Source organism: Nerophis lumbriciformis, linkage group LG36 (assembly GCF_033978685.3).
Source record: "Nerophis lumbriciformis linkage group LG36, RoL_Nlum_v2.1, whole genome shotgun sequence".
Lineage (NCBI taxonomy): Eukaryota > Metazoa > Chordata > Actinopteri > Syngnathiformes > Syngnathidae > Nerophis > Nerophis lumbriciformis.
The window spans coordinates 21,548,356-21,574,882 of NC_084583.2; the positions used below are offsets into that span (position 1 = coordinate 21,548,356).

Below are 26,527 nucleotides of genomic sequence, written 5' to 3' on the forward strand. Positions count from 1 at the left end.
AGGTGATCTTGCATTTTCTGCTGTGGCTCCAAAACTTGGGAACAATATTCCTCTTGCTATTCGTACGCCTCCTTCTTTAATGACTTTTGAATCACGTCTTAAAACATATTTTAACTCTTTGGCTTTGATTGAGATTGATTGAGACTTTTAATAGTAGATTGCACAGTACAGTACATATTCCGTACAATTGACCACTAAATGGTAACACCCCAATAAGTTTTTCATCTTGTTTAAGTCGGGGACCACTTAAATTGATTCATGGTACAGATATATACTAGAATCATAATACAGTCATCACACAAGATAATCATCAGAGTATATACATTGAATTATTTACATTATTTACAATCCGGGGTGTGGGGTGTGGAGGGGTGGGGGTAGGTTTGGTTGGTATCAGCACTTCAGTCATCAACAATTGAGAACAGAGAAATGGATATCGAAACAGTGTAGGTCTGACTTGGTAGGATATGTACAGCAAGTAGTGGACATAGAGAGAGAGATCAGAAAGTATAAGAATAAGTGGCTACATTTCATTGTTTACATTTGATTATTTACAATCCGGGGAGGTGAGATGTGGAAGGGAGGGTGTTAGTTTAGGGTTGAAGTTGCCTGGAGGTGTTCTTTTAGTGCGGTTTTGAAGGAGGATAGAGATGCACTTTCTTTTACACCTGTTGGGAGTTTATTCCATATTGATGTGGCATAGAAAGAGAATGAGTTAAGACCTTTGTTAGATGGGAATCTGGGTTTAACGTGGTTAGTGGAGCTCCCCCTGGTGTTGTGGTTATGGCGGTCATTTACGTTAAGGAAGTAGTTTGACATGTACTTCGGTATCAGGGTGTCAGAGTTTGTAGGTGCCGAACCCCAAGATGCAGAGAAGGCTGAAGGCATTGTACGAGAAAACATGATTTAATTAAACACTAAGGCAAAACACTATACTCTATACTCTCGGCAGGGTCCTTGAGGGTGCATGGGAGTTTGCCCAACCAGTCTACATGTGTTTTGTGGACTTGGAGAAGGCATTCGACCGTGTCCCTCGGGAAGTCCTGTGGGGAGTGCTCAGAGAGTATGGGGTATCGGACTGTCTGATTTTGGCGGTCCGCTCCCTGTATGTTCAGTGTCAGAGCTTGGTCCGCATTGCCGGCAGTAAGTCGGACACGTTTCCAGTGAGGGTTGGACTCCGCCAAGGCTGCCCTTTGTCACCCATTCTGTTCATAACTTTTATGGACAGAATTTCTAGGCGCAGTCAAGGCGTTGAGGGGATCTGGTTTGGTGGCTGCAGGATTAGGTCTCTGCTTTTTGCAGATGATGTGGTCCTGATGGCTTCATCTGGCCAGGATCTTCAGCTATCGCTGGATCGGTTCGCAGCCGAGTGTGAAGCGACTGGGATGAGAATCAGCACCTCCAAGTCCGAGTCCATGGTTCTCGCCCGGAAAAGGGTGTAGTGCCATCTCCGGGTTGGGGAGGAGATCTTGCCCCAAGTGGAGGAGTTCAAGTACCTCGGAGTCTTGTTCACGAGTGAGGGAAGAGTGGATCGTGAGATCGACAGGCGGATCGGTGCGGCATCTTCAGTAATGCGGACGCTGTATCGATCCGTTGTGGTGAAGAAGGAGCTGAGCCGGAAGGCAAAGCTCTCAATTTACCGGTCGATCTACGTTCCCATCCTCACCTATGGTCATGAGCTTTGGGTTATGACCGAAAGGACAAGATCACGGGTACAAGCGGCCGAAATGAGTTTCCTCCGCCGGGTGGCAGGGCTCTCCCTTAGAGATAGGGTGAGAAGCTCTGTCATCCGGGGGGAGCTCAAAGTAAAGCCGCTGCTCCTCCACATCGAGAGGAGCCAGATGAGGTGGTTCGGGCATCTGGTCAGGATGCCACCCGATCGCCTCCCTCGGGAGGTGTTTAGGGCACGTCCGACGGTAGGAGGCCACGGGGAAGACCCAGGACACGTTGGGAAGACTATGTCTCCCGGCTGGCCTGGGAACGCCTCGGGATCCCCCGGGAGGAGCTGGACGAAGTGGCTGGGGAGAGGGAAGTCTGGGCTTCCCTGCTTAGGCTGCTGCCCCCGCGACCCGACCTCGGATAAGCGGAAGAAGATGGATGGATGGATGGACTAAGGCAAAACAACAAACGAAAGGGTAACAACAAAAGGCGCGCACAAGGCGGAGAACAAACTTGGTTATGAACTAAAATAGCACAGAGGCTAACTTTGGACAAGAAACAAAAACACTTACTGTGACACGAAGGAACTAGGACATGAGCAGAGTGAAACAAAAGTAGACAGAGCTACAACGACAAGTGTTAAGAAAGGTAGTAATGACAATGACAATGACAATAATCCAGCACAGGGGAAGGCAGGTTTAAATAGCAGCTGGCTGATTGACACCAGGTGTGGCCAGGTGCCAATCAGCCACAGCTGAGGGGAAGCAGCACTCAGGGAGACAATCAGGAATTGAAGACAAAATAAAAAGCGCTGACAGAAAACAGACAAACGCAGAGGAAAAACTAAAACACAGTCAAGCTGTCAGGGACAAGCCTGACACAGGGAGGTGTAGCAGATTTTATAGACTAGGCTCAGTGCAAGTTGTTTGACTCAAACCAGCATGAGAGTTGTGTGATTGTAGTCTATTTTGTTTTCTCTATTTATTCTATTATAGTTAAATGTTTCATATTACTGACTCTCCTAGTATGGTGTGTCTCAACTTCTGTGCAGCACTTTGTGAAACTTCTATTGTTTTATAAATAAAGTGGATTGGATTGGATTACATGTCATGACCTGAATATTGCAATATTCCAGGAATGTAGGCTTACACAACTTCTCTCTCTGTCTTGTCTTTAATGCACAACGCAACCACACAACGAACACCAGTGTGCGTCTCCTCTGTTTTCCCGGCAATACTCGTCACTTCAATAAACGTCACTTCCCTCCCCCTCGCCAAAGCCATTAAATAAAACCGCAAAGCCGGCCGTTACATAATTAGCCAAATATCAGTGACTTAGTTATTATAAGAGCCATCCAAATGCAGCTGGGATCGGCTCCAGCACCCCCCCAATAGAATCGAATTCTGCTAAGGGCGCCAATTCAATTTGGCCTCGGGGGGCCTGAGTTCATTAAAGGTGAAGGTCGAAATCACCTGCCTCTGTTGACGTTCCCATACACACATCCATCCTGTCCGAGCTTAATACTTGGACGAGGGCGCTGTGAAAACTTGACTTGGCCGTACTCCACCTCCACCTCTTGTCTGGCTTTTATCTGCTGCCGCGGCTGTGTCATGATCCTGACGTCAGCGTACGTCAAATCCTGTTCATCTACTTATCAAAGACAAAAAAGGGCAAATATGAAATCCTGTAGCGCAAAAAAGGCTTGAAAAAAAATTATTTTCTACCTTCACGTGTGTCGCTTCGCTTTTTCTTCAGAGATAAGACAGTCGCCACGGAAACCACGAGGAGGAGGAAGAGTGCTGAGAGGACGCCGCCCATTACAAGCAGAAAGTTCTTACTTTGAGGGGCACCGATTCCTTTGATTTGCTCATCATCGCACAAACTTCTATTGGTTTCAGGCAACCACTGAGATATGAGAGTCCCGTTTGAGGTGCAGTTGATGAAAACTAGACACAAACAGAATGAGCATTAGCGTATTACCCAGCAGGCCCGAGACGTTGATACAACGTTGATTATACATGCGTGTTCTTTAAAACTGACTTTGAAACAACATTGTAAAATAGTTATGTTTGTTAACTGAGACAACGTTGACGTCCAACGCTGGATCCACGTTGTTGGTTGGGAAATGACCCAAATTCAATGGTACTAATCAACCTTACATTGAATAAACGTCGTCAAAAGGCTTGTTGTTTCAACGTTGTATTTGTGTTGTAGAATTTTGGTTGGGAAATGACCAAAATTCAATGGTCAAATCAACGTCACAACCCAACATTGATTAAACGTTGTCAAGAAGCATGTTGTTTCAACGTCCTATTTTTGCTGTAGAATTTTGGATGGGAAATGACCAAAATTCAATGGTAAAATCAACATCAGAACCCAACATTGGTTATACGTCATCAAAAAGTATGTTGTTTCAACGTCGTATTTGTGTTGTAGAATTTTGGTTGGGAAATGACCAAAATTAAATGGTCAAATCAAAGTCACAACCTAACATTGATTAAACGTTGTCAAAAAGCATGTTGTTTCAACGTCATATTTTTGTTGTAGAATTTTGGTTGGGAAATGACCAGAATTTATGGTCAAATCAACCTTTCAATCTGACATTGATTATAAGTCGTCAAAAAGCATGTTGTTTCAACGTTATGTTTGAGTTGCTCAACGTCCTAATTGAATGGTCAAATCAAAGTCACAACCCAACATTGATTAAACGTTGTCAGAAAGCATGTTGTTTCAACGTCATATTTTTCTTGTAGAATTTTGGTTTGGAAATGACCAAAATTCAATGGTCAAATCAACCTTCCAATCTGACATTGAATAAACGTCGTCAAAAAGTATGTTGTTTCACGTTATATTTGTGTTGTAGAATTTTTGTTTGGAAATGACCAAAATTCAGAGGTCAAATCAACCTTTCAACCTGACATTGATTATACGTCGTCAAAAAGTATGTTGTTTCACGTTATATTTGTGTTGTAGAATTTTGGTTGGTAAATGACCAAAATTCAATGGTTAAATCAACCTTTCAACCCAACATTGAATAAACGTCGTCAAAAAGTATGTTGTTTCACGTTATATTTGTGTTGTAGAATTTTGGTTGGTAAATGACCAAAATTCAATGGTCAAATCAACCTTCCAATCTGACATTGAATAAACGTCGTCAAAAAGTATGTTGTTTCACGTTATATTTGTGTTGTAGAATTTTGGTTGGGAAATGACCAAAATTCAGAGGTCAAATCAACCTTTCAACCTGACATTGATTATACGTCGTCAAAAAGTCTGTTGTTTCACGTTATATTTGTGTTGTAGAATTGTGGTTGGTAAATGACCAAAATTCAGAGGTCAAATCAACCTTTCAACCCAACATTGATTAAACGTTGTCAAAAAGCATGTTGTTTCAATGTTGTGTTTGTGTTGTAGAATGTTGGTTGGGAAATGACCAGAATTTAATGGTCAACCTTTCAATCCGACATTGATTATAAGTCGTCAAAAAGCATGTTGTTTCAACGTTATGTTTGAGTTGTTCAACGTCCTAATTGAATGGTCAAATCAAAGTCACAACCCAACATTGATTAAACGTTGTCAGAAAGCATGTTGTTTCAACGTCATATTTTTGTTGTAGAATTTTGGTTTGGAAATGACCAGAATTCAATGGTCAAATCAACCTTTCAATCTGACATTGAAGAAACGTCGTCAAAAAGTATGTTGTTTCAGGTTATATTCGTGTTGTAGAATTTTGGTTGGGAAATGACCAACATTAAATGGTCAAATGAAAGTCACAACCCAACATTGATTAAACGTTGTCAAAAAGCATGTTGTTTCAACGACCTATTTTTGTTGTAGAATTTTGGTTGGGAAATGACCAAAATTCAATGGTCAAATCAACCTTTCAATCCGACATTGATTATAAGTCGTCAAAAAGCATGTTGTTTCAACGTTATGTTTGAGTTGCTCAACATCCTAATTGAATGGTCAAATCAAAGTCACAACCCAACATTGATTAAACGTTGTCAGAAAGCATGTTGTTTCAACGTCATATTTTTCTTGTAGAATTTTGGTTTGGAAATGACCAAAATTCAATGGTCAAATCAACCTATCAATCTGACATTGAAGAAACGTCGTCAAAAAGTATGTTGTTTCACGTTATATTTGTGTTGTAGAAGTTTGGTTGGGAAATGAACAAAATTCAAAGGTCAAATCAAAGTCACAACCCAACATTGATTAAATGTTGTCAAAAAGCATGTTGTTTCAACGTCATATTTTTGTTGTAGAATTTTGGTTGGGAAATGACCAGAATTTAATGGTCAACCTTTCAATCTGACATTGATTATAAGTCGTCAAAAAGCATGTTGTTTCAACGTTATGTTTGAGTTGTTCAACGTCCTAATTGAATGGTCAAATCAAAGTCACAACCCAACATTGATTAAACGTTGTCAAAAAGCATGTTGTTTCAACGTCCTATTTTTGTTGTAGAATTTTGGTTGGGAAATGACCAGAATTCAATGGTCAAATCAACCTTTCAATCTGACATTGATTATAAGTCGTCAAAAAGCATGTTGTTTCAACGTTATGTTTGAGTTGCTCAACGTCCTAATTGAATGGTCAAATCAAAGTCACAACCCAACATTGATTAAACGTTGTCAGAAAGCATGTTGTTTCAACGTCATATTTTTCTTGTAGAATTTTGGTTTGGAAATGACCAAAATTCAATGGTCAAATCATCCTTCCAATCTGACATTGAAGAAACGTCGTCAAAAAGTATGTTGTTTCAAAGTTGTATTTGTGTTGTAGAACTTTGGTTGGTAAATGACCAACATTAAATGGTCAAATGAAAGTCACAACCCAACATTGATTAAACGTTTTCAAAATGTGTGTTGTTTCAATGTTGTGTTTGTGTTGTAGAATTTTTTTGGTAAATGACCAAAATTCAATGGTCAAATCAACCTTTCAATCTGACATTGAAGAAACGTCGTCAAAAAGTATGTTGTTTCACGTTATATTCGTGTTGTAGAATTTATGTTTGGAAATGACCAAAATTCAGAGGTCAAATTAACCTTTCAACCCAACATTGATCAAACGTTGTCAAAAAGTATGTTGTTTCAATGTTGTGTTTGTGTTGTAGAATTTTGGTTGGGAAATGACCAACATTCAATAGTCAAATCAAAGTCACAACCCAATATTGATTAAACGTTGTCAAGAAGCATGTTGTTTCAACGTCGTATTTTTGCTGTAGAATTTTGGTTGGGAAATGACCAAAATTAAATGGTCAAATCAAAGTCACAACCTAACATTGATTAAACGTTGTCAAAAAGCATGTTGTTTCAACGTCATATTTTTGTTGTAGAATTTTGGTTGGGAAATGACCAGAATTCAATGGTCAAATCAACCTTCCAATCCGACATTGATTATAAGTCGTCAAATAGCATGTTGTTTCAACGTTATGTTTGAGTTGCTCAACGTCCTAATTGAATGGTCAAATCAAAGTCACAACCCAACATTGATTAAACGTTGTCAGAAAGCATGTTGTTTCAACGTCATATTTTTCTTGTAGAATTTTGGTTTGGAAATGACCAAAATTCAATGGTCAAATCAACCTTCCAATCTGACATTGAAGAAACGTCGTCAAAAAGTATGTTGTTTCAAAGTTGTATTTGTGTTGTAGAATTTTGGTTGGTAAATGACCAAAATTCAAAGGTCAAATCAAAGTCACAACCCCACATTGATTAAACGTTGTCAAAAAGCATGTTGTTTCAACGTCCTATTTTTGTTGTAGAATTTTGTTTTGGAAATGACCATAATTCAATGGTCAAATCAACCTTTCAATCTGACATTGATTATAAGTCGTCAAAAAGCATGTTGTTTCAACGTTATGTTTGAGTTGTTCAACGTCAGGACCTAATTGAATGGTCAAATCAAAGTCACAACCCAACATTGATTAAATGTTGTCAGAAAGCATGTTGTTTCAACGTCATATTTTTCTTGTAGAATTTTGGTTTGGAAATGACCAAAATTCAATGGTCAAATCAACCTTCCAATCTGACATTGAAGAAACGTCGTCAAAAAGTATGTCGTTTCAACGTTGTATTTGTGTTGTTGAATTTTGGTTGGTAAATGACCAAAATTAAATGGTCAAATCAAAGTCACAACCCAACATTGATTAAACGTCGTCAAAATGTGTGTTGTTTCAATGTTTTGTTTGTGTTGCAGAATTTTGTTTGGTAAATGACCAAAATTCAATGGTCAAATCAACCTTTCAATCTGACATTGAAGAAACGTCATCAAAAAGTATGTTGTTTCACGTTATATTTGTGTTGTAGAATTTTGGTTGGGAAATGAACAACATTCAATGGTCAAATCAACGTCACAACCCAACATTGATTAAACGTTGTCAAGAAGCATGTTGTTTCAACGTCTTATTTTTGCTGTAGAATTTTGGTTGGGAAATTACCAAAATTCAATGGTCAAATCAACATCAGAACCCAACATTGGTTATACGTCATCAAAAAGTATGTTGTTTCAACGTTGTATTTGTGTTGTAGAATTTTGGTTGGGAAATGACCAAAATTCAAAGGTCAAATCTAAGTCACAACCCCACATTGATTAAACGTTGTCAAAAAGTATGTTGTTTCAACGTCCTATTTTTGTTGTAGAATTTTGGTTGGGAAATGACCAGAATTCAATGGTCAAATCAACCTTCCAATCTGACATTGAAGAAACGTCGTCAAAAAGTATGTTGTTTCAAAGTTGTATTTGTGTTGTAGAATTTTGGTTGGTAAATGACCAAAATTCAAAGGTCAAATCAAAGTCACAACCCCACATTGATTAAACGTTGTCAAAAAGCATGTTGTTTCAACGTCCTATTTTTGTTGTAGAATTTTGGTTTGGAAATGACCATAATTCAATGGTCAAATCAACCTTTCAATCTGACATTGATTATAAGTCGTCAAAAAGCATGTTGTTTCAACGTTATGTTTGAGTTGTTCAACGTCAAGACCTAATTGAATGGTCAAATCAAAGTCACAACCCAACATTGATTAAATGTTGTCAGAAAGCATGTTGTTTCAACGTCATATTTTTCTTGTAGAATTTTGGTTTGGAAATGACCAAAATTCAATGGTCAAATCAACCTTCCAATCTGACATTGAAGAAACGTCGTCAAAAAGTATGTCGTTTCAACGTTGTATTTGTGTTGTTGAATTTTGGTTGGTAAATGACCAAAATTAAATGGTCAAATGAAAGTCACAACCCAACATTGATTAAACGTCGTCAAAATGTGTGTTGTTTCAATGTTTTGTTTGTGTTGCAGAATTTTGTTTGGTAAATGACCAAAATTCAATGGTCAAATCAACCTTTCAATCTGACATTGAAGAAACGTCATCAAAAAGTATGTTGTTTCACGTTATATTTGTGTTGTAGAATTTTGGTTGGGAAATGACCAACATTCAATGGTCAAATCAACGTCACAACCCAACATTGATCAAACGTTGTCAAAAACTATGTTGTTTCAATGTTGTGTTTGTGTTGTAGAATTTTGGTTGGGAAATGACCAACATTCAATAGTCAAATCAACGTCACAACCCAACATTGATTAAACGTTGTCAAGAAGCATGTTGCTTCAACGTCGTATTTTTGCTGTAGAATTTTGGATGGGAAATTACCAAAATTCAATGGTCGAATCAACATCAGAACCCAACATTGGTTATACGTCATCAAAAAGTATGTTGTTTCAACGTTGTATTTGTGTTGTAGAATTTTGGTTGGGAAATGACCAAAATTCAATGGTCAAATCAACCTTCCAATCTGACATTGAATAAACATCGTCAAAAAGTATGTTGTTTCACGTTATATTTGTGTTGTAGAATTTTTGTTTGGAAATGACCAAAATTCAGAGGTCAAATCAACCTTTCAACCTGACATTGATTATACGTCGTCAAAAAGTATGTTGTTTCACGTTATATTTGTGTTGTAGAATTTTGGTTGGGAAATGACCAAAATTCAGAGGTCAAATCAACCTTTCAACCTGACATTGATTATACGTCGTCAAAAAGTATGTTGTTTCACGTTATATTTGTGTTGTAGAATTTTGGTTGGGAAATGACCAAAATTCAGAGGTCAAATCAACCTTTCAACCCAACATTGATTAAACGTTGTCAAAAAGCATGTTGTTTCAATGTTGTGTTTGTGTTGTAGAATGTTGGTTGGGAAATGACCAGAATTTAATGGTCAACCTTTCAATCCGACATTGATTATAAGTCGTCAAAAAGCATGTTGTTTCAACGTTATGTTTGAGTTGTTCAACGTCTTAATTGAATGGTCAAATCAAAGTCACAACCTAACATTGATTAAACGTTGTCAGAAAGCATGTTGTTTCAACGTCATATTTTTGTTGTAGAATTTTGGTTTGGAAATGACCAGAATTCAATGGTCAAATCAACCTTTCAATCTGACATTGAAGAAACGTCGTCAAAAAGTATGTTGTTTCACGTTATATTCGTGTTGTAGAATTTTTGTTTGGAAATGACCAAAATTCAGAGGTCAAATTAACCTTTCAACCCAACATTGATCAAACGTTGTCAAAAAGTATGTTGTTTCAATGTTGTGTTTGTGTTGTAGAATTTTGGTTGGGAAATGACCAACATTCAATAGTCAAATCAAAGTCACAACCCAATATTGATTAAACGTTGTCAAGAAGCATGTTGCTTCAACGTCGTATTTTTGCTGTAGAATTTTGGATGGGAAATGACCAGAATTCAATGGTCCAATCAACCTTTCAATCTGACATTGATTATAAGTCGTCAAAAAGCATGTTGTTTCAACGTTATGTTTGAGTTGCTCAACGTCCTAATTGAATGGTCAAATCAAAGTCACAACCCAACATTGATTAAACGTTGTCAAAAAGCATGTTGTTTCAACGTCATATTTTTCTTGTAGAATTTTGGTTTGGAAATGACCAAAATTCAATGGTCAAATCAACCTTCCAATCTGACATTGAATAAACGTCGTCAAAAAGTATGTTGTTTCACGTTATATTTGTGTTGTAGAATTTTTGTTTGGAAATGACCAAAATTCAGAGGTCAAATCAACCTTTCAACCTGACATTGATTATACGTCGTCAAAAAGTATGTTGTTTCACGTTATATTTGTGTTGTAGAATTTTGGTTGGTAAATGACCAAAATTCAATGGTTAAATCAACCTTTCAACCCAACATTGAATAAACGTCGTCAAAAAGTATGTTGTTTCACGTTATATTTGTGTTGTAGAATTTTGGTTGGTAAATGACCAAAATTCAATGGTCAAATCAACCTTCCAATCTGACATTGAATAAACGTCGTCAAAAAGTATGTTGTTTCACGTTATATTTGTGTTGTAGAATTTTTGTTTGGAAATGACCAAAATTCAGAGGTCAAATCAACCTTTCAACCTGACATTGATTATACGTCGTCAAAAAGTATGTTGTTTCACGTTATATTTGTGTTGTAGAATTTTGGTTGGTAAATGACCAAAATTCAATGGTTAAATCAACCTTTCAACCCAACATTGAATAAACGTCATCAAAAAGTATGTTGTTTCACGTTATATTTGTGTTGTAGAATTTTTGTTTGGAAATGACCAAAATTCAGAGGTCAAATCAACCTTTCAACCTGACATTGATTATACGTCGTCAAAAAGTATGTTGTTTCACGTTATATTTGTGTTGTAGAATTTTGGTTTGTAAATGACCAAAATTCAGAGGTCAAATCAACCTTTCAACCCAACATTGGTCAAACGTTGTCAAAAAGTATGTTGTTTCAATGTTGTGTTTGTGTTGTAGAATTTTGGTTGGGAAATGACCAACATTCAATAGTCAAATCAAAGTCACAACCCAATATTGATTAAACGTTGTCAAGAAGCATGTTGTTTCAACGTCGTATTTTTGCTGTAGAATTTTGGATGGGAAATTACCAAAATTCAATGGTCAAATCAACATCAGAACCCAACATTGGTTATACGTCATCAAAAAGTATGTTGTTTCAATGTTGTATTTGTGTTGTAGAATTTTGGTTGGTAAATGACCAAAATTCAGAGGTCAAATCAACCTTTCAACCCAACATTGATTAAACGTTGTCAAAAAGCATGTTGTTTCAACGTCGTATTTTTGTTGTAGAATTTTGGTTGGTAAATGACCAAAATTCAATGGTTAAATCAACCTTTCAACCCAACATTGATTAAACGTTGTCAAAAAGCATGTTGTTTCAACGTTATGTTTGAGTCGTTCAACGTCAGGACCTAATTCAACAAGTTCTCAACGTTGTTTCAATGACTTGTGCCTGCTGAGTAGTCAGCATATTTAGCATCACTTAGATTTCTCTCACCACAAGTCCATATCCACTTTTCTTCCAAGAAACGACTGACATTATTTTCCACATGGCAGCTCAGCTGTCCTGCCTCGTGCTGCTTCAGGGTGACGTTTGCTTGAAACCTTCCAGAGAGGAGTTCAGTGACCTGCAGTGGTTTTCCGGCCAGAGTCCATTTGTACCGAGGATTGTCCCCTCCTACAGCTGAGCAAGACACCTGCTGCTCTCCCTGGGATAGACACTTGGACGCAATCTGGACGGAAATGACAGGAGCTGCGAGAAACAAGGAAAACTTTGAACAAAAAGTTGGTTTTAAGTCTGATGGTCCCCTCCTGACCAAGGCCAGATTTACTATCCTGTGGTGTGAGGTTTGAAAAATGATATCGTCTTGTAAATGCTGGTTCAACATTTGCACAGAAAAAAAATCATGTGGAGCAGAGGTTAATTGGTTAATTTGAAGAATATCTACAAACACAAAGAATGTTAATTGAAAAAACAACCCATCCATCCATCCATCCATCTTCTTCCGCTTATCCGAGGTCGGGTCGCGGGGGCAGCAGCCTAAGCAGGGAAGCCCAGACTTCCCTCTCCCCAGCCACTTCGTCCAGCTCCTCCCGGGGGATCCCGAGGCGTTCCCAGGCCAGCCGGGAGACAAAGTCTTCCCAACGTGTCCTGGGTCTTCCCCGTGGCCTCCTACCGGTCGGACGTGCCCTAAACACCTCCCGAGGGAGGCGTTCGGGTGGCATCCTGACCAGATGCCCGAACTACCTCATCTGGCTCCTCTCCATGTGGAGGAGCAGCAGCTTTACTTTGAGCTCCTCCCGGATGACAGAGCTTCTCACCCTATCTCTAAGGGAGAGACCCGCCACCCGGTGGAGGAAACTCATTTGGGCCGCTTGTACCCGTGATCTTGTCCTTTCGGTCATAACCCAAAGCTCATGACCATAGGTGAGGATGGGAACGTAGATCGACCGGTAAATCGAGAGCTTTGCCTTCTGGCTCAGCTCCTTCTTCACCACAATGGATCGATACAGCGTCCGCATTACTGAAGACACCGCACCGATCCGCCTGCCGATCTCACGATCCACTCTTCCCTCACTCGTAAACAAGACTCCGAGGTACTTGAACTCCTCCACTTGGGGCAAGATCTCCTCCCCAAACCGGAGATGGCACTCCACCCTTTTCCGGGCGAGAACCATGGACTCGGATTTGGAGGTGCTGATTCTCATCCCAGTCGCTTCACACTCGGCTGTGAACCGATTCAGTGAGAGCTGAAGATCCTGGCCAGATGAAGCCATCAGGACCACATCATCTGCAAAAAGCAGAGACCTAATCCTGCAGCCACCAAACCAGATACCCTCAACGCCCTGACTGTGCCTAGAAATTCTGTCCATAAAGGTTATGAACTTAATCGGTGACAAAGGGCAGCCTTGGCGGAGTCCAACCCTCACTGGAAACGTGTCCGACTTACTGCCGGCAATGCGGACCAAGCTCTGACACTGATCATACAGGGAGCGAACCGCCACAATCAGACAGTCCGATACCCCATACTCTCTGAGCACTCCCCACAGGACTTCCCGGGGGACACGGTCGAATGCCTTCTCCAAGTCCACAAAGCACATGTAGACTGGTTGGGCAAACTCCCATGCACCCTCAAGGACCCTGCTGAGAGTATAGAGCTGGTCCACAGTTCCACGACCAGGACGAAATCCACACTGTTCCTCCTGAATTTGAGGTTCGACTATCCGGTACACCTGAATATACCTTACCGGGAAGGCTGAGGAGTGTGATTCCACGATAGTTGGAACACACCCTCCGGTTCCCCTTCTTTAAGAGAGGAACCACCAGCCCGGTCTGCCAATCCAGAGGTACCGCCCCCGATGTCCACGTGATGCTGCAGAGTCTTGTCAACCAAGACAGCCCTACAGCATCCAGAGCCTTAAGGAACTCCGGGCGGATCTCATCCACCCCCGGGGCCTTGCCACCGAGGAGCTTTTTAACTACCTCAGCAACCTCATCCCCAGAAATAGAAGAGCCTACCACAGATTCCCCAGGCACTGCTTCCTCATAGGAAGACGTGTTGGTGGGATTGAGGAGGTCTTCCAAATATTCCCTCCACGGATCCACAACATCCGCAGTCGAGGTCAGCAGAACACCATCCTCACCATACACGGTGTTGACAGTGCACTGTTTCCCCTTCCCGAGGCGGCGGATGGTGGTCCAGAATTGCTTCGAAGCCGTCCGGAAGTTGTTTTCCATGGCTTCTCCGAACTCCTCCCATGTCCGAGTTTTTGCCTCCGCAACCGCTGAAGCCGCACACCGCTTGGCCAGTCGGTACCTGTCCGCTGCCTCAGGAGTCCTATGAGCCAAAAGAACCCGATAGGACTCCTTCTTCAGCTTGACGGCATCCCTCACCGCCGGTGTTAAAGCTTTCCAGTTGGAACATGAAATATCTTGTGTTTGCAGTCTATTCAATTGAATATAAGTTGAAAAGGATTTGCAAATCATTGTATTCTCTTTTTATTTACCATTTACACAATGTGACAACTTCACTGCTTTTGGGGTTTTTAAATGATCTATATCTGCTGTGTGGAATTACTTTAGAAAAGAGAAGCGTGGGATACTTCTATTGTTGCCTTATTTGTATTTGACTTCATTAAAAGTTTGGGTAGAATTTAATAAACAAAACCAGTATTATTTTAGTTACTATATAAACGTGCATCCATCCATCCATTTTCTACCGCTTGTCCCGTTCATGGTGGCGGGGGATGCTGGAGCCTATCTCAGCTGCATTCGTGTTTATCTATTTTATGGAGGAATGTAGTTAATCATAGAACTGGTACCCAATGTTATTTAAAAAGTATGAATTTTGAATCGATAATAGTTCTGAATCGAGAATCGATTTTGAATCGAATCCTTACCTCAAAGATTCGAATCGAATGATATCGAATCAAATGGTGTGGTGCCCAAAGATTCACAGCCCTAGTAACATTGCATTTCACTCATGCAAAATCACATTAGATTTATTTGGTTGATTTGTATCTCATACATATTTTATGTATTGTTTGTATTTCTAAATAAACAAAAATCTGGTGCTCTTGTGGACCACAAGTTGTAATTATACCCTCATTTGAGACAAAAAAAAATAGGGCATTTCATCTGGAAAGACTTTGTCTACTGTGTATCCTTGCAATTAAAACAAAACAAATACCAAAATCAAATATGAGTTAAGATATTTACCTTCAACAAACAACTGTAGAGTCCGATTGATGATCAGTTTCCCATTCTTGTCATAAATGTATAAAGTATATTTGTCGCCATCTTTCCTCTCCAACTTTTTTATCTTCATCAGTCCTTCTTCTGGGGTGAAGCTAAATCGTTTTTCTGATAGATTCACATCACCACCTATTCTCCCTGTCATCAGTTTAGTTGTGGCATTCCCCCATCTATATCGGTATAATCCAAAGGCATTGTCCATCAAGCGGAGTAACATTGGCTCTCCCAGCTTTCCGTAACACTGAACACCATCTTTTCTGCCATCACAAGACTTTTCTTCAGCTGGAAGAAAAAAGGAAAGACAATGAACATTTTTTTAACAGCAAATCTACAATAGTCATTCAGACTAATATATCTCTGAAGACACAAATACACATGTAGTCATTGTTGCAATTTAAGCGTGAAAAGTCTGACCGTGACAAACTGTGAGGAGCAACACCAATAGTCCAGCTGTCGCTTTCATTTCTCTCATCTTCTGCTCAGCTTCTTCACAAATGATGTGCCGAATTTGGCCCATTTGTTTTTAGTATACAGTAGGCAGAGAGGAACAGGAAGTTCTACTTCTCCTTTTAAAGGGGAACATTATCACAATTTCAGAATGGTTAAAACCATTAAAAATCAGTCCCCGGTGGCTTATTATATTTCTCGAAGTTTTTTTCAAAATTTAACCCATCACGCAATATCCCTAAAAAAAGCTTCAAAGTGCCTGATTTAAACCACCCGTCCATTTTCCTGTGACGTCACATAGTGAAGCCAACACAAACAAACATGGCGGATAGAACAGCAAGGAATAGCGACATTAGCTCGGATTCAGACTCGTATTTCAGCGGCTTAAGCGATTCAACAGATTACGCATGTATTGAAACGGATGATTGTAGTGTGGAGGCAGGTAGCGAAAACCAAATTGAAGAAGAAACTGAAGCTATTGAGCCATATCGGTTCGAACCGTATGCAAGCGAAACCGACGAAAACGACACGACAGCCAGCGACACAGGAGAAAGCGAGGACGAATTTGACGATCGCCTTCTAACCAACGATTGGTATGTGTTTGTTTTAAGGCTGAAATGACGCGTCGACATAGTCGACGTCATCGGTTACGTAAATACGTCGACGCCGTTTTTGTGCGTCGGCGCGTCGCATATTTACGTCACTCTACTTTACTGTCATGGCGGAGCGCAAAGCAGACGATGCGAGCGAGGGGAAAAAAGCACGCCAAAAGTCGTCAAAAGTGTGGGAGTATTTCAATAAACGGCCTAATAATGTTGTTGTATGCACACTGTGTCGAGCGGAAATGGCCTATCATAGCAGCACAACGGCTATGAACGAACATTTGAAAAGAAAACCCCCGACAGCGTTCTTGCCATCACCATCAACTAGTCAATCGTCCGCGTGAGTATACGTTGTCATCATTACACAAAAACATGAATGTGTCATTTGTATCTGCGTTGTAAATTCATAAACTAAAGCACCGTTTCGCTCTGAGAGGAGCGTTTGGCGTGCCTGTTCAGTGTTTACAAAGACGCGCTCCTCTTTAACGCTAACGTTAATTAGTTGTGCAAATACCTTTTACAACATTAACAATGACGTATACTATGTACAAACGAACAATTAACTTTTACTTTAATCATACTATCATTGTTGTGTTATTAAGCAAAATAAGCAAAAGTTTTACTTTTGTTGAAATGTTTACACTGTTGTTACAGAATATTTCGTTTTGCACTTTTTTGTATTGGATGTTTATCTTTATTTTTGCACATTTTAGCAAATAAGCAATACTTTTACTTTTGTTGAAATGTTTACACTGTTGTTACAGAATATTTCCGTATTGCACTTTTTTGAATTGGATGTTTATCTTTATTTTTGCACATTTTAAAGCAAAATAAGCAATACTTTTACTTTTGAAATGCTTATACTATTGCAGAATATTAAGATTTGCACTGGATGTTTACTTTTATATTTGCACATTAAAAGCAAATAAGCTACTTTTAATTTTGTTAAATGTTTACATTGTTACAGAATATTTTGTCATGTTGTTGTCAATGTTGACTGAGTGGCCATACTTTTTTTTTTGTAAATAAAAGCCATGCCTTTTGAAAAAACTGGCCTACATTTATTTTTTCATCTTCATTTTAAATAAAAAAAATAATCGGTAAAAGGAAAAATAATCTATAGATTAATCGAAAAAATAATCTATAGATTAACCGATTAATCGAAAAAATAATCTATAGATTAATCGATAGAAAAATAATCGTTAGCTGCAGCCTTACTATTGAGCCATATCGGTTTGAACCGTATGCAAGCGAAACCGACAAAAACGACACCACATTCAGCGACACGGGAGAAAGCGAGGACGAATTCGACGATCGCCTTCTAACCAACGATTGGTATGTGTTTGTTTGGCATTAAAGGAAACTAACAACTATGAACTAGGTTTACAGCATAGGAAATACATTTGGCAACAACATGCACTTTGAGAGTGCAGACAGCCCAATTTTCATCAATTAATATATTCTGTAGACATACCCTCATGTCAGCAGGCCAGGGAAGCTAGGGTCGATATTCTTCTCTTGATCATCTTGGGACGGTGTGAGCCAAGACATCCAGGGGGTTTAGCTCGCTCGTCTGCGGGAGCAAACTGCCGCCATTGCTTGCCGTGCTACCGAGGTCCTTTGTCCCTGAATTATTCACACACTCCGGCAGAGTCAATGGGGGTCTGGCGGCAGATTTCTTTGACTTTATCGTTGGAAATGCATCTGCTTTGAGTGTCGCAGGATACCCACACATTCTTGCCATCTCTGTCGTAGCATAGCTTTCGTCGGTAAAGTGTGCGGAACAAACGTCCAATTTCTTGCCACTTTCGCATCTTTGGGCCACTGGTGCAACTTGAATCCGTCCCTGTTGGTGTTGTTACACCCTCCGACAACACACCGACGAGGCATGACGTCTCCAAGGTACGGAAAACAGTCGAAAAAACGGAAAATAACAGAGCTGATTTGACTCGGTGTTTGAGAAAATGGCGGATTGCTTCCCGATGCGACGTCACGTTGCGACGTCATCGCTCCGAGAGCGAATATTTAATTCGCCAAAATTCCCCCATTTAGAGTTCGGAAATCGGTTAAAAAAATATATGGTCTTTTTTCTGCAACATCAAGGTATATATTGACGCGTGCATAGGTCTGGTGATAATGTTCCCCTTTAACAACACAACTTGAAACATTCATTGTTTTAATATTAGCCAGCTCAAAAGACAACATTCACTCCTAAAAAAAACCTACCTTTTCATCCAGTTTTCAACCCCAGGTGTAAATATAGTTGAAATAGGCCAGAGGTCGGCAACCCAAAATGTTGAAAGAGCCACATTGGACCGAAAAGTAGAAGCATTTAAGTCCCATCTTAAAACTCATTTGTATACTCTAGCCTTTAAATAGCCCCCCTGTTAGACCAGTTGATCTGCCGTTTCTTTTCTTTTCTCCTCTGCTCCCCTTTTCCTTGAGGGGGGGGGGGCACAGGTCCGGTGGCCATGGATGAAGTGCTGGCTGTCCAGAGTCGGGACCCGGGGTGGACCGCTCGCCTGTGCATCGGCTGGGAACATCTCTGCGCTGCTGACCCGTCTCCGCTCGGGATGGTGTCCTGCTGGCCCCACTATGGACTGGACTCTTACTATTATGTTGGATCCACTATGGACTGGACTCTCACAATATTATGTCAGACCCACTCGACATCCATTGCTTTCGGTCTCCCCTAGAGGGGGGGGGTTACCCACATATGCGGTCCTCTCCAAGGTTTCTCATAGTCATTCACATCGACGTCCCACTGGGGTGAGTTTTTCCTTGCCCGTATGTGGGCTTTGTACCGAGGATGTCGTTGTGGCTTGTGCAGCCCTTTGAGACACTTGTGATTTAGGGCTATATAAATAAAGATTGATTGATTGATTGAAATACAAAAAATAAATCTGTCTGGAGCCTCAAAAAATTAAAAGCCATATTACATACAGATAGCGTGTCATGAGATATAAATTGAAGTAAGAGGACTTAAAGGAAACTAAATGAGCTCAAATATAGTTAAAAACGAGGCATAATGATGCAATATGTACATATAGCTAGCCTAAATAGCATGTTAGCATCGATTAGCTTGCAGTCATGCAGTGACCAAATATGTCTGATTAGCACTCCACACAAGTCAATAACATCAACAAAACTCACCTTTGTGCATTCGCGCACAACGTTAAACGTTCGATGGACAAAATGAGACAGAAAAAGAAGTGGCATAAAACACGTCCTAGAAAGTCGGAGAAAGTTCTACATGTAAACAAATTATGGTGAGTTCAAGGACCGCCAAAATTAGTAGGACAAAACGGCGCTCGCCAAATACTCGAATCAGTGAAGCAGAGGTGGGACCAAGTCATTGTTTTGCAAGTCACAAGTAAGTCTCAAGTCTTTGCCCTCAAGTCCGAGTCAAGTCCCGAGTCAAGACAGGCAAGCCCCGAGTCAAGTCCAAAGTCAAGACTGGAAAGTCTCAAGTCAAGTCCTATAAGTCCTGCATTTTGAGTTTCGAGTCCTTTCAAGTCCTTTTAACCACAGACTAATATATTAACACAGATTGTGTATGCTTTTCAAACGCTGTATTTATTTATTAAAACAAGTGCATTTTAAATTGCAGGATAGAAAATTGTGCTGACATTGCACTTCATAATAGCACTATTAACCAGTCATTTTAAACATTAACTCATTCCTTTACAGAACAAACACATTGAAAAATAAAGTGCAAATGTACTTATTTGTACAAAAGTGTTAACATTGAAAAAACATGACATATACGTGAACATAACACAAAAGTTGTACTTTTTATATGTCAGGGCCCTATGCTGCATTGCATTTGCAAAAGACCAAATTAGCCAAGAGTCTGTCAGTCATTTGTGCACGATGGGGGCGTAGTATGATGCCACCATGGCTGAAAACTCGCTCCACTGGAGCACTGGAGGCAGGCACTGCCAAGACTCTCATGGCCACTCGGAACAGTGAAGGAAGAGTCTTCATGTTCAATGCCCAGAACAAAAGGGGGGAGAGAGTTTTTTGGGGTTGGTGCACTACTTGTAAGTGTATCTTGTGTTTTTTATGTTGATTTAATTAAAAAAAGAAAAATATATATATATATATATATTTCTTGTGCGGCCCGATACCAATCGATCCACGGACCAATAGCGGGCCGCGGCCCGGTGGTTGGGGACCACTGAGGTAAACAACCAACAGTATGTCAGAAAGCTAGCTAAAACGGTACACATATTCATAATATAGTATACATTTTAACTGACCTTTATTTTACTATTTTTGTCTTTTTTTAGGTGGCTAAAATACGCGGTGCTGCTGACCGCCGTCTAACGTTACGTGTGATATATTGACTAACCCTGCTTAAAAAAAATCACTGAACAAAAAGTATGAATAAGGTAGTGAACTGCAACAGATTCCCGTGTTTGCAATAACGTTATAACGTTAGCAGTGAGTTTACAGCCTCACTGATTTAACTACACAGCAAATAAAAGTCACGTTACTTAGCCAATAAACGTTAGCTTACATTCAAAACTTACCGTTCTTTGTGCAACTTCAAATGCCGGACGAAGTTGGAAGTTGTTTCCTCTCCATCAGTCATTTTCGAACCGCATGTGTTGCATACTGCAAACCGTTTTGTGTTGACCACCTCGTAATTTTTATACCCAAACAACATTATTTTAGGTATCATTTTTTGTTCACTGGCGTGTGCTTTGGACATGTCTTCTTCGTTGGTTGTCCTGCAATTTGATTGGATGAATGCTGTGTGATGAAAACAAAGTAGATCTAATTTGATTGGCTGTTGTACTGAGAGCACACCAGCTGACACACGCAACGCTGATAGACAAGTACACAATGAAAAATACGGAGCGCTCCCGAATAACTTTTTCATCTTTGGGTTTTGGGGAAAGTAGCAAGTCATGTCAAGTCATGTCAATTCAAAAGGCTCAAGTCCAAGTGAAGTCACAAGTCATTGATGTTAAAGTCTAAGTCGAGTTGCAAGTCTTTTTACATTTTGTCAAGTCGAGTCTAAAGTCATCAAATTCATGACTCGAGTCTGACTCGAGTCCAAGTCATGTGACTCAAGTCCACACCTCTGATAAACAGTGTGCTTTGTAACAATTAGGGAGGTTTGTGTCATGTTTGTCCTCCTACAGAAACCATATTAACTCAAAAAGTATATATTTTTCCCCTCATCTTTTTCTATTTTTCATACATTTTTGAAAAAGCTCCAGAGAGCCACTAGGGCGGCGCTAAAGAGCCGCGGGTTGCCGACCCCCGAAATAGGCCATGCATTAAATGTACTAAATGAGTTAACAGTGTCATCTAGTGGCTAAAGACATACTTGCATTATGGGAAATCCTCAATCTCCAGTATGATGGATTTGCTGGAAGAAAAACTCTCTGGACAGATACAGAGGGGGAAGGTTCTAGTTGTTATATCGGGGGGGGTGTGCAAACTTTTTCCACCAAGGGCCACATAACAAAAAGTCAAAGTATGCATAGGGCCATTTTTGATATTTTATTTTGTAAAAAAAAAAAAAAAACTATGCTAAAGACAGACACATATTATATACAGGTAAAAGCCAGTAAATTAGAATATTTTGAAAAACTTGATTTATTTCAGTAATTGCATTCAAAAGGTGTAACTTGTACATTATATTTATTCATTGCACACAGACTGATGCATTCAAATGTTTATTTCATTTAATTTTGATGATTTGAAGTGGCAACAAATGAAAATCCAAAATTCCGTGTGTCACAAAATTAGAATATTACTTAAGGCTAATACAAAAAAGGGATTTTTAGAAATGTTGGCCAACTGAAAAGTATGAAAATGAAAAATATGAGCATGTACAATACTCAATACTTGGTTGGAGCTCCTTTTGCCTCAATTACTGCGTTAATGCGGCGTGGCATGGAGTCGATGAGTTTCTGGCACTGCTCAGGTGTTATGAGAGCCCAGGTTGCTCTGATAGTGGCCTTCAACTCTTCTGCGTTTTTGGGTCTGGCATTCTGCATCTTCCTTTTCACAATACCCCACAGATTTTCTATGGGGCTAAGGTCAGGGGAGTTGGCGGGCCAATTTAGAACAGAAATACCATGGTCCGTAAACCAGGCACGGGTAGATTTTGCGCTGTGTGCAGGCGCCAAGTCCTGTTGGAACTTGAAATCTCCATCTCCATAGAGCAGGTCAGCAGCAGGAAGCATGAAGTGCTCTAAAACTTGCTGGTAGACGGCTGCGTTGACCCTGGATCTCAGGAAACAGAGTGGACCGACACCAGCAGATGACAAGCTTCTCAGGTGGAATTCTTTCCCATTCTTGCTTGATGTACAGCTTAAGTTGTTCAACAGTCCGGGGGTCTCGCTTGTGCTATTTTAGGCTTCATGTCAACGTTTATTTATATAGCCCTTAATCACAAGTGTCTCAAAGGGCTGCACAAGCCACAACGACATCCTCGGCTCAGATCCCACATCAGGGCAAGATAAAACTCAACCCAATGGGATACAATGAGAAAACTTGGAGGGGACCGCAGATGTGGGGAAAACTGGAGACTGAGCTGCCATTTTTTTTTTTCTCACAGTGATAAGGAAAGCGAAATATTAGAAGACGGCTCTTGGTGGATTTACAACCACGATAATAAACATATTCACATGAATATTGAATACATGTGCAAAAATTTATTAAATCTCATTAAATGGAGCGAGTATTCCTAAAGTTGCAATGTATAATATACAGTGTTGGCAGTGACGTGCGGTCACTAGAGGCAGGTGAGGCGGGGCCTCACGTGCCATCATGGAAAGAAAAAAAATGTAAAAAGAAAAAAAAATAATTAAATTGTTATATGTATCCAGTGATTATACTATAAAGTTATTTTCCATTTAACTTCACCAGTTTTAGATTATTTTTATTCAAAATCGCTGAATTTTCACATTTGCCGTTCAAATACTGAGAAGAGACGGTGCGGTGATCAGCAGCCAGTTGAGGCACGTCACTCAGTGCCTCAACATGGATTGCGGACTCGGCTAACTGCTGGCCTGCTGTGCAGTGAGACCGTATTGCTATATGAATTATATTATACATTTCCATAGTTTAGTTAGCTGAGGTATATAATGTTAAAGTTAAAGTTAAAGTACCAATGATTGTCACACACACACTAGGTGTGGTGAAATTTGTCCTCTGCATTTGACCCATCCCCTTGTTCACCCCCTGGGAGGTGAGGGGAGCAGTGGGCAGCAGCGGTGCCGCGCCCGGGAATCATTTTTGGTGATTTAACCCCCAATTCCAACCCTTGATGCTGAGTGCCAAGCAGGGAGGTAATGGGTCCCATTTTTTTTATAGTCTTTGGTATGACTCGGCCGGGGTTTGAACTCACAACCTACCGATCTCAGGGCGGACACTCTAACCACTAGGCCACTGAGTAGGTGTACAGTGTATTTTGTCAACAACTGTATGTGTGTAACGTATTTCTTGTGCTGAGCAATCATAAAACTGCTGCGAAGACGCTCTGTGTGAGGCTCGCAGTAATCCCGCCTCCTGGTGCCGGTTAATGCACCCCCGCCGCAGAATGCACCCCCCCGACGAGAGCGCCACACCAACCAAAGCCCACACCCAAACCCTCCACGTGCAAGACCGAATCCACCCAAAAAAAGTCACTTAACAAGAAGCCAAAAAGTGCTAAAACAACAATGCTCGCGCCGGAGGAGCCGTGAACGACTGCAGGGACACAACATTAGGTACACCTGCAGACTGCAGCACGGATTTCATATTTCATTCATTCACAACTCCTCCAACACCAACACCACTGTTCCCGCACTTATAAGTAAAGGTAAGACCATAATAACGTTTTTTTAATTAAATGTGCTTTTTTGTGTGCTACAGTTTGTATGTATATGGAACCAGTTCTCTTGACAGGGGCTGGACTCTCTTCCACTCTGGCGTTGCCAGCAATGAGAGGCGACGGGCTGGGGTGGCAATTCTTGTTTCCCCTCGGCTCAAAGCCTGCACGTTGGAGTTCAACCCGGTGGACGAGAGGGTAGCCTCCCTCCGCCTTCGGGTGGGGGGACGGGTCCTGACTGTTGTTTGCGCTTACGCGCCCAACGGCAGTTCAGATTACCCACCCTTTTTGGATTCACTCGAGGGAGTACTGGAGAGTGCTCCCCCGGGTGATTCCCTCGTTCTACTGGGGGACTTCAACGCTCATGTTGGCAACGACAGTGAAACCTGGAGAGGCGTGATTGGGAAGAATGGCCGCCCGGATCTGAACCCGAGTGGTGTTTTGTTATTGGACTTTTGTGCTCGTCACGGATTGTCAATAACAAACACCATGTTCAAACATAAGGGTGTCCATATGTGCACTTGGCACCAGGACACCCTAGGCCGCAGTTCCATGATCGACTTTGTAGTTGTGTCATCGGATTTGCGGCCTCATGTTTTGGACACTCGGGTGAAGAGAGGGGCGGAGCTTTCTACCGATCACCACCTGGTGGTGAGTTGGCTGCGATGGTGGGGGAGGATGCCGGACAGACCTGGCAGGCCCAAACGCATTGTGAGGGTTTGCTGGGAACGTCTAGCAGAGTCTCCTGTCAGAGAGAGTTTCAATTCCCACCTCCGGAAGAACTTTGAACATGTCACGAGGGAGGCGCTGGACATTGAGTCCGAGTGGACGATGTTCCGTACCTCTGTTGTCGGGGCGGCCGATTGGAGCTGTGGCCGCAGGGTAGTTGGTGCCTGTCGTGGCGGTAATCCTAGAACCCGTTGGTGGACACCGGCGGTGAGGGATGCCGTCAAGCTGAAGAAGGAGTCCTATCGGGTTCTTTTGGCTCATGGGACTCCTGACGCAGCAGACAGGTACCGACAGGCCAAGCGGTGTGCGGCTTCAGCGGTCGCGGAGGCAAAAACTCGGACATGGGAGGAGTTCGGTGAGGCCATGGAAAAAGACTTCCGGACGGCTTCGAAGCAATTCTGGACCACCATCCGCCGCCTCAGGAAGGGGAAGCAGTGCAGTGTCAACACCGTGTATGGTGGGGATGGTGCTCTGTTGACCTCGACTGCGGATGTTGTGGATCGGTGGAGAGAATACTTCGAAGACCTCCTCAATCCTACCAGCACGTCTTCCTATGAGGAAGCAGGGCCTGGGGAATCTGTGGTGGGCTCTCCTATTTCTGGGGCTGAGGTTGCCGAGGTAGTTAAAAAGCTCCTCGGTGGCAAGGCCCCGGGGGTGGATGAGATCCGCCCGGAGTTCCTTAAGGCTCTGGATGTTGTGGGGCTGTCTTGGTTGACAAGACTCTGCAACATCGCGTGGACATCGGGGGCGGTACCTCTGGATTGGCAGACCGGGGTGGTGGTTCCTCTCTTTAAGAAGGGGAACCGGAGGGTGTGTTCCAACTATCGTGGGATCACACTCCTCAGCCTTCCCGGTAAGGTCTATTCAGGTGTACTGGAGAGGAGGCTACGCCGGATAGTCGAACCTCGGATTCAGGAGGAACAGTGTGGTTTTCGTCCTGGTCGTGGAACTGTGGACCAGCTCTATACTCTCGGCAGGGTCCTTGAGGGTGCATGGGAGTTTGCCCAACCAGTCTACATGTGCTTTGTGGACTTGGAGAAGGCATTCGACCGTGTACCCCGGGAAGTCCTGTGGGGAGTGCTCAGAGAGTATGGGGTAACGGACTGTCTTATTGTGGCGGTTCGCTCCCTGTATAATCGGTGTCAGAGCTTGGTCCGCATTGCCGGCAGTAAGTCGGACACGTTTCCAGTGAGGGTTGGACTCCGCCAGGGCTGCCCTTTGTCACCGATTCTGTTCATAACCTTTATGGACAGAATTTCTAGGCGCAGTCAGGGCGTTGAGGGTATCTGGTTTGGTGGCTGCAGGATTAGGTCTCTGCTTTTTGCAGATGATGTGGTCCTGATGGCTTCATCTGGCCAAGATCTTCAGCTCTCACTGGATCGGTTCGCAGCCGAGTGTGAAGCGACTGGGATGAGAATCAGCACCTCCAAATCCGAGTCCATGGTTCTCGCCCGGAAAAGGGTGGAGTGCCATCTCCGGGTTGGGGAGGAGATCTTGCCCCAAGTGGAGGAGTTCAAGTACCTCGGAGTCTTGTTCACGAGTGAGGGAAGAGTGGATCGTGAGATCGACAGGCGGATCGGTGCGGCATCTTCAGTAATGCGGACGCTGTATCGATCCGTTGTGGTGAAGAAGGAGCTGAGCCAGAAGGCAA

General features: G+C 41.7%; 1 protein-coding gene across 4 annotated transcripts in view; it reads right to left on the reverse strand.

Annotated features, from left to right (window-relative positions):
- Positions 1-2,967: 2,967 nt before the first annotated feature.
- LOC133576971 (uncharacterized) overlaps positions 2,968-26,527 on the reverse strand; it is a 50,420-nt gene continuing 26,860 nt past the window's right edge. Inside the window, exons 1-5 of one of the 4 annotated variants that reach the window (XM_061930418.1) lie at positions 19,467-19,562; positions 15,229-15,546; positions 12,007-12,261; positions 3,384-3,605; positions 2,968-3,309 (exon numbers count right to left, since the gene is read on the reverse strand). In XM_061930418.1, the coding sequence (XP_061786402.1) occupies positions 3,128-3,309; positions 3,384-3,605; positions 12,007-12,261; positions 15,229-15,546; positions 19,467-19,476 (987 nt within the window). In that variant the 5' untranslated portion in view covers positions 19,477-19,562 and the 3' untranslated portion in view covers positions 2,968-3,127. Of the gene's footprint in view, positions 3,310-3,383; positions 3,606-12,006; positions 12,262-15,228; positions 15,547-15,678; positions 15,746-19,466; positions 19,563-26,527 lie in introns of those variants that run through there. The other 3 variants (XM_061930417.1, XM_061930416.1, XM_061930420.2) reach the window with 3 other exon arrangements.